The sequence below is a fragment of the Hermetia illucens genome, chromosome 1 (assembly GCF_905115235.1).
Source record: "Hermetia illucens chromosome 1, iHerIll2.2.curated.20191125, whole genome shotgun sequence".
NCBI classification, from domain to species: domain Eukaryota; kingdom Metazoa; phylum Arthropoda; class Insecta; order Diptera; family Stratiomyidae; genus Hermetia; species Hermetia illucens.
Window position 1 is genome coordinate 74,490,439 of NC_051849.1, and position 12,877 is coordinate 74,503,315.

At 42.2% G+C, this 12,877-nt stretch overlaps 1 protein-coding gene across 1 annotated transcript; it reads right to left on the reverse strand.

Annotated features, from left to right (window-relative positions):
• Nucleotides 1–1,073: 1,073 nt before the first annotated feature.
• Nucleotides 1,074–12,797, reverse strand: LOC119661345 (carbonic anhydrase 6-like). The gene is made up of 6 exons (XM_038070647.1): nt 12,608–12,797; nt 12,473–12,553; nt 9,031–9,186; nt 8,843–8,969; nt 8,443–8,773; nt 1,074–1,253 (listed from the first exon to the last, which is right to left on the reverse strand). Exons 1-6 carry the CDS (start codon nt 12,639–12,641, stop codon nt 1,146–1,148), a joined length of 837 nt encoding a protein of 278 aa, XP_037926575.1. The 5' UTR covers nt 12,642–12,797; the 3' UTR covers nt 1,074–1,145.
• Between the last annotated feature and the right edge of the window lie 80 nt (nt 12,798–12,877).

Sequence of the window (12,877 nt, forward strand, 5' to 3'; positions counted from 1 at the left end):
CTGACCCAATGCGGCATGAAACCCAGAGTATCCAAACTTTATTGGGCGAGCCGAGCGTTAAGGCATTCCCATACCAGTTTGGAAATCACCTGGTTGAGCTTTTGCACACTTTACTATTTTAGGCTTATCGTTTATCATAATAGTCGTTGGCGCAGCAAGCCTATTGGATTTAGGCCTGAAGAATGTTAGAACACTTTATTTATAGTAGAAGGCAATGGTGGTCAGCATTGCGCTCGCCCATGATTATTACCCTGAGTTGACTTTGATATTCATTTACAGTTAACTTCATTGGTCAGTTGACTTCATCGGTCACGATACAAATCTCTCTGCCACCAGTGAGATTCGAAACATGACCTTCCATTGCGACAGCCTAGCGTTCTAACCACTGAGCCATCCGGTCGGCAGACTTATCATTTGTACGGTATTAAGTATAATGATAATGAAATTAAAGCATAGTCTCATTGAGAAATGCATTATGAAATACAGTCGTTACCGTTAATTGCACATAATTCAATGCACAATAAGTAGATAGACTGAGCCTAATATTTTGACTTTTGCTTTTCTAAATGTTTTGGCTGGCTGATATTGGATAAAACGTGGAATACCTAAATTTCAAAGCCGTCCGTTAAATCTTGATTGTAACTAACTCGCTGACATCATCTTCATAGAAGCAGGTTCCAATAAAAGCCGCGGATACATTAGCTGCCGTGGCAAACAACCATGTTCCGCCGAAAAGTTTTTGGTAACGAGGGTGGAATTTGAGTTTTAGTTTTGCGGTCTCTAAGGTACTCTAAGATGTAGTATGCAAGTAAGGTCTTTCTCAAATACAAAAGAGAATTAGCCAAAATATTCCACGTCATGAAAATTACTTTTTTCGGTGAGATTCGAGGTTTGCTTCACTCTTTGATAAAGCCCCGTTATTCAGCTCCAGGCGCCTGGGAACTACGGCCAACCTAACATACATTCGGATTGCCATCATCCCACCGGTGATAATGGAAATCAACGCCAAGCAAAAAAGATACTTGTTATCAAATGACACATTAATTTTTTAATGAAATTAATCATATAAAATATCATTTTAGAAAATGTCATGTTTTTACCACCATTCAAATAAAATAATAATATTTGTTGTAAAACTATTATGACTATTCACTCTGAAAATAGAGAGGACGACCGTTCAGCGGTTGTTGGTTCCGACAATTGTAGCTCAAACGTTCCCCTCGCGAATCTTTAATGATCGAGAGTTTATCGATCTGAAATAGAAATGAAAGGAATAATGAAATTAGGATTATTTCAATTCTTAGCGCTAGTAAACGTTTGCGTTGTCAGCTGTGAATTCTCACCATTGAGTTTATTATACTCACATAGTAGTACGCAAATCGGCAATTGCCTGGTTGAAACATTTCTTTGCTAAATTTTAAGCGATGACGGCTTTACGGTTTCTTACCAGGGCAGAGGCAAACGTCAGATGCTGCCTCACCGCTTCGGTTACGCTGTTCCCAGGGCAAAGGCAAATCGTCAGACGCTGCCTCACCTCTGCTCTGGGAACAGTGTGACCGAAGCGGCTTCCAAATGTTAAATGCCCCTTTATATAATTCGCAGAACACAACATAACTACGAATTATATTGAGCGTAAAGCCGCTCTATTGACCAGAGCTTGGCCAGAGCTGAAAATATTTTTTTGAGAATTGCGGGGTCCTAAGTCCGCATCAACTTACTCCCTCTTTTTTGGCCCACGGACCCCTCGTTTAGGGCTTAGCACACAAACTTTCAAAGGTGCATCCACCAGTATGATTGCTGAGCCCTGCACTCTATATAGACTGGTACCGTTGTTGTTGTTGTTGTCATAACAGGGCTCTAATTCTGGTCACAAAATCAATCCTCGCCTTATGAAGACTGGGTTTAACGTAGCGACTCACGTTAATTTACCAGGACTTAACACTCTTTATATTACCAATGCTGTGAAGAATATACCTACTTTTGACTTGCATTTATTGTTGCAACTGGCAGACTTCAATAATTAACGGAGATTGGAATTCCTGTAGAGAGGAAGCCAGATATTATAGTGCACGGATAGAGGATCAAAAGATGGGACAGTGAAACAAGACTATTTCAAGCAGAAGATATGGGATAAGCGGTTATGCATGTGGAAATACAGGTGTGCCAAAATCCATATTCTCTTCGGTAGTCAGGAAGCCAAAACAATTGTATCACATTGAAACAGATCTGGGAGTGTATCTGGAACACTCTACACAGGAGAGACCTTCCGGAGAAATCAATAGCTCACGTTCTGCACCGAGGTAAAATCCCAGAGGAATTTGAGATCCAAGACGGAGTCCATAAGGGTTACATTTTGTTCCCGATGCTATTTTTTCTTGTTATCGATAATGTTCTTCATGCTGCCTTGCCCGGGGGAAGTGGAGGACTTCAATGGATGCTGACGTCTCTTCTGAAGCCACTCGACTGCGCTAATGACATCTGCTTGCTTTCTCACCGGATCATGTATCTTGGCCAAAGGGTGGCAAGCAGAGTCGGACTGAATGTAAACACCAGCAAAATCAAGGTCCCATAAATGGGAGTGGTATCTGGAAAGTGGCCACCACTGTGTATTCTGGTCTGATACGATTCCTGAAGAAGAGCTTCGTCGGCGCCTAGGCCAGTGAGAAGGTGGAGATGGGTAGATCCAGAAACACATGTTGTAAAAGAGTTGGGAAGGAGTGCAAGCTTTAAGTTGCAAATATATAAGTTGTTCTGGAGAGAACTGAAACACATTTCATTAAACCGTCAACTATGGTTGACGCGGTATGCCCCACCGGGGGTAACGGGAGTATCTATATTGGGATGGAAATGCAAGCAAAACTTTACGATTCAGATAACTAAAAGGGAAGTAACTTTAACTTGGGTAGCGGGGCATATGCACTTAGAAGAAAGTAATTTTTTGGGTTTAAGGGACTGGGAAACTAAACAATTAGGTCATGGACGGGGTATAGTAATGAGTTACGGCACAGATACTACACTATGGTCGGTAAATGAAAATGGTTGAAATCACGAAATTGGCCGACCGATGGGTGTTTATTCTTACTCAAAACTACAATTTTATTTTATAGTGTATATATATATTTCGGGAGCAACTTAGCCCCGTCATCAAGCTACTGCATCATCTAGCATCTAGCTTTGTACTGATGAAGGGGGTAAGTTGCTCCCGAAATGAAGGGGGTAAGTTGCTCCCGAAATATACACAGGCTTATTCCATCCATCCCGCCTGATTAAGGGGTTGTGGTATGCCGTGCGTAGAGTTCATCCCATATAATGCAACTCCCATCCCATCTTCTGTTTTAGTTACACCTATGCCACATTTGATAGTTGAAGTCGCTCATCAAAAAGGGATGAGAATTTGAGTTCAATCAATTTTCTCTTCTGTGGTGAACACCAGGGTCGTCTTGTTCGGATTTATCGTGTGATTCTTCCGTTCCCACCACTCGTCTACTCAGACTCAGAGCTCCTTGTACCAGTTCTGAAATTTTTTATATGAAGTTTACCGATGCTTCTCTTTCTCTTGATAGGCCCTGCATATAACGGGGTACAGAGTCTCATTACACAGATCTGCTTAAACCACCTTCCCTTTCAGCATCAATTCCAGAAGTCTGCATGTAGTGCCTTCTATTCCATGCTTTCTGGCGGAGAAGATATTAATTGATTTACAGCGAAAGGAGGTTCGGAAGACAATGGGCTGGAGGGGTAAACAGTATTGCAGAAAATGCTATGTAGGCTGCGCCTAGTCGAGGGAGAGAAGAAAGAGCAGAGGAGGGCTGGGTGGCACTGCAGACTGGTTCAGTGACTTTGCTGAAATTTGCAGAGTAAATAAAATTTAGTAAAGCGAAACGGGTAAGGTTTCTTGAATTTTTTATTTTAGTTATATAGTTTTATGCTCTAATTAAGTTCTGTTAATCGTGTTTTCCGTTCCTTGTGTTATAGAGTTAATATATTCCTAACGAACCGTAATATTGGGTTGGGGAAAAAGAAATGTTGTATTTTATCAATAGATGGCGACAGTTAAACATATCTTGTGTTGTACTTATCGCATCGGATCATACTATACGGCAATTTGAAGAAGACAATCTGTGCTACAAGTGTCTCTTTGACAGTGTTGTGATCGTACGTTTCAGTCTCAAGTTAAAGCGCGATGGAGTCCACCAAGCCAGAAATTCGTCAAATGTTACGTTTTTACTACGAAGGTGGCTGAAAAAATTTATGAAGTTTATGGGCCAAATACTGTAACAATTCGCACAGCACAGCGTTGGTTTGATCGATTTCGTACTGGTGTAGTGGATGTAGAAGATACACCCCGTACTGGTAGGCCAATCGTCGTAGAAAACGATAAAATCGTCGAAATCATCCAAGTAGACCGGCATGTGAGTATTCGCTCGATTGACCAAGAACTGGGTATAGGCCATAAAATTGTTTGGAACCATTTGCAGAAGATTAGATTCCAAAAAAAGCTGGATGGGTGCCACACGAGCTGGCATACAAAAAATACGGGGACTATGGCACGGCGGACCTCCTAACCCCCATACTCGTAGGAATCAAATGAGTACAAGCAACAAAGAAAAGCAAACGAAAATCAACAGCACGGGGCCCCGTACCGCACAAAAACTGGTTAATTAGGCGGAGGCACATCTCCGAGATACTGAGAGCCAGGTGATTACACCCAAGAAGGGAGAAGTTGGGACGTCAAACAATAGATCCAAAGTTCACATTGGTATACTGCGTGGACAACAACCAACGAACGCCACTGCTCAAAAAGCAGGGTCCAGCAAAAGCACGTCTGAAGTAAATGTATCAGAGGTCGGGAAGGAGACAGCTCTCAGTGGTGCAGGTGTTAAATGGTACCTGCGCTATCTGAAGGAAGGCCTGAAACCAGCAGAGGCCAGATATTGTCTTCTATTTGTAGTTAAGTCTTAAATTGATAGACCAGTAGCTTACTTTTGAGGGGCAATTACCGGAATCTGTGTTTAATAACCGCGTCGCGTCTTCTCTCGGAATTTCTAGACATTTCCAAGGGTCCAAGGTTGTCGTTCGGTTTGTATGCCGCAAGAGTTCAAAATTCGCGTTGAATGGTATGGGTTTCCTCGACTATGTGCGCTGCCACTGATGATCTTATGCACGACTTTTTTTTCCGAACACTACTTACCGCTTCCTTGATGTGTTCATTAAATCTAGTCGATATCACGTGTATTAGGACAGACGAGCCCACATGGTGACAGTTTTTCTCCCAAAAGCCGCCACAATAGAAACGGAAAACCTTATGGGCCTCATAATCCTAATCCTAATGAAAATCTCCATACCCGACTATGGAGAGTCTTCAGAAGCCAGGTGGAGGGCAAGGGTAAACTCCTCACGAACGGGATAGATGACCGGTACCCTTGCCTGTGCACAGGGAAAAGCCGACGAAAGACACCTCGGAGGAGACAAAACATACCGAGGCCCCCGATGAAGTTTCGAAAGCCATAGAAGCGGAAAGGACTGGATCAACAAGGGAAGTAGACCTGCTGCCCAGTGAAGAGCAGAAGCTGGAAGACCTAGACCTAGGGCTTAGGGTGGACAGCGATGCGAAGGAAAGCGCCCTGGCGGAGGAGGAGGGTGATACTCCGACAAAGAGCTCCAAACAATAATGGAGCCAATGGCCAGCACTAAGATAGCCCAGATAAACCTCCACCATGCGAAAGCTGCATCTGCGGTAATTGCAAGGGCAAGTTCCAAGGAGAACATTGGAATAGTGCTGACTCAGGAGCCCTGGATGTACCGGCGGCAGGTTCGCGGTCCGCAAGGAGGAAGCATGCAGGTAATTTGGGACTTCTCTCGTGAAAAACCAAGAGCCTGCATAATTCTTCAACGTAATTTAAAATATATATGTCTTTCAGAGCTCTTAACCGGGGACCTTGTGGCTACCCAAGTCTCATTGGAAGCCGGGAGGAGCGCTCGAGAGGCAGTCGTGGAATCGGGATACTTCTCAGAAGACGAAATCCGGGCTCCATCGGAATAAGCCGCAAAACTGGCGAAGTATTGTGAGAAGAGGGCGTTACAACTTCTCCTCGGCTGCGATGCCAACGCTCACCACGAAGTCTGGGGAAGCAGCGACACCAATCGTAGAGGGTAGTACCTTCTTGAATTTATTCTTAGCAATAAGCTAGAAATATATAACTTAGGGGACGCTCCAACATTTGTGACCAGCACTAGACAGGAGGCACTAGACATAACTCCAGGAAATACTCCAACGAACAGAATGGTCAGTAATTAGAGCATGTCGGATGAACCCTCTACGTCTGATCACAGGATAATCAGATTCGACATTGAGGGTAACTCCGAAATAGAAAGAATAATAAGGAATCCCAGGAGAACGGATTAGAAATCCTACGCAACGCACTTGAGCAACAACATAGCCGACCTTCTAGCGGGCGGTGACATCAGGAGGGAACTGGAACTAGAAACCTCAACACAGTCGTCACTGACGCATATGAAGCCAGCTATCCGGCTAAGATAGTTAAGTCATCAAGGGGTGTACCATGATGGAACAGGAACCTGGCCAGAATGAAAACAGAGGCACGAAAACTCTTCAACCGTGCAAAACAAACCGGAGACTGGCAGAGGTTCAAAAATGCACTGACTGCGTATAGCAACGCGATCAGGAAAGTAAAACGGAGCAGATCGAACAGATCATAGAAGCAACCAGGCTTTACAAAGCTGTAGCCAAAGATGGAGGAATATCCTCTGTCTATTTGAAGAAGGAAGATGGGACATTTACCGAGAATGAGGAGGACAGGGTACACCTGCTCCTCAGATCTCATTCCCCGGGGTCCTACCCCACGGTGGCAGGCGACAACATTCTGCCTGACACCCCAACAACGAATAAAAGGAGAAGAAAGGAGAACTGGAAACTAGTATTTTTAAACTACTGAAATCTCCTGGAGTAGATGGCATTTTCCCAGCACTAATTCAGAGAGGCCTAACCAATATCCAGTCCATTCTGAGGGTGGTAAGGGGGAGCATAGCACTGGGATACATACCAAGGGCATGGAGACGGGCAAAAGTGGTCTTTATTCCGAAAGCGGGTAAAGAGGATCCTTTTCACCCTAAATCTTTCAGCCCAATTTGCCTAACATCGTTCGTACTCAAAACGGTGGAGAAGGACACAGACAACTATATTAGAACTAACGTTCTAAAGCGTAATCTCCTATATCACTGTCAACACGCTTACCGGGCAGGACGGTCAACTGAAACTGCTTTGTATCAGCTGACAGAGGTACTACGGGATGCCATAGAAACAAAAGAAGTTGTACTGTACGCGTTTGGATATCGAAGGAGCATTCGACGACACATCGCACACTGATGCCCTGAGCTGCAAGGTAGTGGAAAACACCCTAGCATTCCGGATAGGCAAAATTCCAAGCTGAAAGATCTGGAAGTAGGGAACATACTAAAGTTCCTGACGGTTATAGGCCTGCTTGAGATACTGTGGTCAATAGGTACACTATAACCAGTAAAAGCGACACAATAGTTCTTGAAGGACGCGGTGCGAATTTCCCTTAACAGAATAATAATAATACGCCGTTTCGGGTGAATGTAAGAAATTATGGCATAAATTGTAAAGTGTTAATGCTTAGGCTAGCAAATTATAACATTTTTGCATGCACCATATGCGCCTATAGCAAAGAAATGTTGGTGGTGGAAATTAACTAGGACCTCAACAGAAAGAATGATATAAAATGAGCGAAGGTTTCGTTACATGTTGAGAGAGTGAGGATAAGGACCCAAGTTGATAGTCACCAGGACCTCGAAATTGTCCTTTCGAAAGTTGAACTTGAAGACTAATACAGTTGAAAAGGGAAGAAAAGGTAGGTTTGACATTTGACATGAGTGTCTGTCAGTTATTTTAACCAATCTCTGCTCTAGCGAAAGGCAGAGTACCCTTGAGATCGCAAAAAATTCAAAATCTTATCATCCAGAGTTCCGTATGGCTCAGCGCTTAGAACGCTAGGCTAGTGGGATTTGTATCGTGACTGGCTTTCAAATATCGCTCGACTCAGCTGTGAATGAGTATCTGAGTTAAATCAGGATTCAGGGGCGAGTGCGATGCTGACGATATCGTCTCCTACAGTATACTGTAGTGTACCTTTCGGTATTGAATGAAGTGCGCTAACAAACCCTTATCCACTTGGATTTTCGCGGTAACGATTATTAATGTTATTATAATCTAGCTAGGTTTCAGAAATGCAAATGGTATGGTGCTGGGAAACCAGGACAACAGTCGGTTCGTCGACCTCTCACATTTTGATAAAGAAGTCCCCCAGTCCCCCAGTTTATCTGATCTGCATTAATTCTCCCGAAATATAGAATTATATCGTTCGAAATTCAACAAGAACAAGAACAAAAAATATTTCTTACCTCGTGTTGATGTATGTTAGTCACCGTATTAAATATTATCCAGGTGACAGATTCGTTGCAGGCGGGCGTGGTTAATGATCCCTTATAGGTGAAATAGGAGTGAAGAGGAGGTAGTAGATCCAGCATGGCGAATGAATATATTACATAAGTTATTGTTCCCGGCTCGATGATCTTTGAAGTGGAATCGAATATTCTACTTAGAAGCGCATTGCCTACATTTGATAGTTTAAATAGGCACCCCAGCACAGCTACCCCATCTTCGTGATTCAAAGCTTCCGACATATCACGATATTTTAAATTCCTGTGGACTAAATGCATCTCCATGGCCAAACTGTAAGTGAAGGATGTATGCATATGAAATTTGTTTTATTGGAAATATTTTATATTCATATTTCGCTACCATTTCATCCCTTTAAAGGTGTGCTCTGTACCATTCCAGTGCCAGCGGATATTTTCTAATACATAATAGTCTCGTAAGGGACCACCAGTTAACATTATTCCAAGCCGTGGGGGTATTTCTAGGCTCACTATAGTAGAATCCAGAGATACTGTAGTTTTTGTTGTGACTATTTTTCAATTTGTAGTTACCGCCATGTCCAGTGTTGACCATTTTGAAATTATGATGTCGGCTTCTGTAATTCAATACAGTCAAAGGCGGCAAATTGCTTCCAATTGCAGTATTTGGGTCAATATGCACAGGACTTTGTCTTTCTCCGCTTTCGCATAGTCCTCTCCATTTTTCAGCTGGAAGAGTGAATAAGTGTCGGATATCATACAATTTTATTATCGCTTGGGTAACAGAAGACCCAATTCGATTTGCACATTAAAGAAATCAAGACAAAATAAAAACTGCTAAATCATATGACTCCAAGGCATCAGAGTTACTTGAAGTTTACCCAGGTATTTCCAAATGGGGACATGGTCGTAAGTTTGGTCATCTTTCCAAGCATTAATTGTACCAAGTTTACATACGTATATAGTAAAGTGTTAAAGGGGAGGTTACACACTTTTTGTGCACTTTCCATCATACTCCCGTAATGCTAAGGAAACCGAGCTTTTCTTCTACTACGTATATACCACTTGTAAAATTATACTCATACCGTGTTCGCAAATTAGTTAATAATCCCAATGCCTAGATCGCCGAGGAATGCTTATGCGAAAACTCGTTCTTTAGAAGCCACTTTACTATGACTTCACTACCAGGATCACTAACAAAGACAGGTCTGACCTCGGCCTTTTCCGGAATTATCCCAATGTTGTTACCAGGATTTTCGGAAGTCTCCAGTCATTTCGCGATGACACACACGTCCCACCCGATGTTTTCCTATATACGCTGTTCATCCTCTGCGCGATTGTCCGGTATGCCGAACTCAACCTTCCTCGGTTCACTGTGTTGTCCACTCCTCTCGCCCGGTCATTAGGCCTCATCCTCGCTAGAGAAGAACTACTTTTGCTGCCTTTTAAATGACGTGGATTTTGATAGTACGGTTTTTGCTGCATATTATAATAATGACCGCGTATGATTTGATGGCATGAATGTTTCCACTCCCGTAATGTTTCGCGTCTTCAGGGTGCTTCGCAACAACAGCCACCGCTAGGCCGTTTGCAAAACCAATCAATGTTGCCTCCTTTAGTATGCGAAGGGTGAGCACTATATTCCAAAGCACGAGTCCCAACACGGTACCCTGAGGTACAGTTGCTGTTACAACTTATTCTTTCCGAGAAGCCTCTCTGAAAGGTAACTCTTGATTAACAGAGCGATTATATCACATCATATCTGTTTGGAAACTTTTTTCTACATTGTTTCTTATTTTAGCTCTTCTTCTTCTTCTCTTCTCTTAAAATTATTTTTTTTGGAATACTTCCTAAAAAGAAAACCACATCCAAGCTGCTAAGGACTGAGTCACTTGGCATGATTTTGAAAAGTTAGCGTTTTTAGACTTCAAACGCCTTTTTATTGAAAGTCTCGCCATTTTACAAACAAAAATGTAAAATTGTAATCTAACTAGCTTAAAGAAATTTAGCTTCATGAACACTTTTTTTTATGCTTCCGGATCCAAGGGAATTCTACTGCTTGCCGTGGAAGACTTTGGAAAAATCGTGTATTGTTCATACTATTTTGAAAACAAAATATCGCTAATTGGATTTTTCTTACCATACCACCGCGTAACACTTTCCGACGGTCAACGCATCCCGACGCAGTTCTATAACAATTGCTATAGCAGCCAGTTAGAACAGGCTAGCCGAAACCCATACTACCGCGGCTTGCTCGGAAGCCGCTTGCTGGATATCACATCTTAAAAGACAGATTGGGTGATATGAAGAGGACGCGCTAAGTGGTATTTAGGGCTTCGGTAGCAGAACCAACTTTCTTTTCTAATTGCCTCTTCCACTTTCATCGTGATGCGGAAGAGAGTTGTAATTACTTTGAAGAAGAGTCGAGGGCACGAATCTTATTCATTATATTGTTGTAGGCGGTAATCTATTCATATTTGCTTTAAGGAAAAGTTGTCTGTGGTAATTCCGCTTGTTTTCTAGCATGGCCTTTTTAACGCTGCTATAGAGATCTCGGCGCTCATCCTCCTGCTCCTGGTGTTCCCTCTCGTCCTTTGGAAAATTACTTTTACTTGTAGACAAGAAAGTGTCAACGTCGAAATTTCCTGGTTTCACCAGTAGTCCGGTTTCTTACTGTTGTGTCTTCTCCTCAAGTGTCCTAGCAAACCAGCCAACTATCTTTGTTTTTCTACTGCCAGTGCATTTACTTGCTTCCTCGTTTCCAATGTCGAGCAAATTGGTCCGGTGGTCTCTGTGGGTGTAGTGTTTACTCATCTGCTAAACCTTCCATCACACCAAATAAGTACTGAGTTAATGAGAGTACGACAGATCGATGATCGATCTGATTAACCGGCCAAATGACCGAAATCGACGCATCTTAAGCATTTTTTGAAGGCACTTGCTCCTTAAGACGACACACGACCCATTCTTTCTTATTTTGGCCGCAGTAATTAATCCCTTTATTGTATTACATCAGCAAGCTAACATTTGTTTATCCCCATTTGCTTTCTCTTGTACTCTGTTCTATACCGCTAAGATTAAATTGTTCCTTTAGCGGAGCACAGATGCCTTTCCGTCTAGGTCCTTTTACTCGATTATTAACACCTGATTTCGGGCTTTAACTTTCACTTACTCATCTAGCACATTTTTTGTTGACTTTCCGCTGAATTTATGTAATTCCGACATCAGATAGCCATTGTGTGTCCGCCTGACAAGGCTCACACTATCGTCTTGATCCGTCGATCCCAGATCGGCTTTCACATTTCCGAGGATATTGGTGTAAGACATATCTACTTTCTTGGAGGTTTCTAGGTTTCCCACATGACTTCCCCACTCGACTTCTGGACATTTGTCTCCCCTAATATTGGTCAACTTAATGCCCCTTATAAGAGCCCTGATATTGTGGTGGATAATCCGCCTCTCCTTCATCAACTCACGCAGATTAATTATGCGCTCAGTCAACGACGAAAAAATGCAATTCGTCTTTTGCGCCAGCAGTATTGGTATCGATGTGGGACTACGCGCATTTTTTTCCGAGCGTCATGACGGATAACCGGAAGTTCGCTTGCTTACTCGCAAAAGTCACAAATGCTGGGTTTACGACATCTGCACAAGTATAACCCTCTCTTTTTCCATATTTGATTTAATTTCTGAGTAGCCTTCCTATACCCAATTTCTATCGAAGGATGGGCGTTTTATTCCTATCTAGCCCAGCCTCCGCATAAGTAGGGGTCCTCCAGTTTTTTTTTCAGGTGGAATTTTTTTTTGTATTTTTAGACTTATATCGACATTTCAAACTTTTGGCAAATAAAAGGCTTTTTATTCCGGAACTTTTAAAGCTTTGACCTATCGGGCTAATTACCTATATATACCTAACTATTTACTCTCAGATTTTATTTCGGTTTGCAAGAGGGCTCCAAAAGAAATTGAGAGGCCCAAAAGTCAACAATATAAGAAGGAATTTGCACTTTCTTACCTTCTCCTAGTTTAGGATAGCGCCAATCTGCTCCCGTCGGCTGTTTCTGAAAACTTTTCCGATACGAAGCACATAGGGTTCCTGGTAATAAGTTTATTTAAATTAGTGTCCATTTAGGTATTTTGAAAGCAATACCTAAAACCATACATGAAAAACGTTTAATACTCATATTTATTAAAATTAAATTAAAATCACATTAAAAATAATCCATTTTAAAATAAAAAATAGTAAAAAAAAAACTAAATATTGTTGACAATTTAAGGTGGCATTTTCAATAGCACAACGACTTATTTTCCTCGCAGCCAACCATGTCGACTAGTTACGCGACAAGGTAAAACTGATTAAACGTAATCTCCAAGTATAATACAAAATTTCTCCTCTTCTACTTTCTTCTCTATTACATAT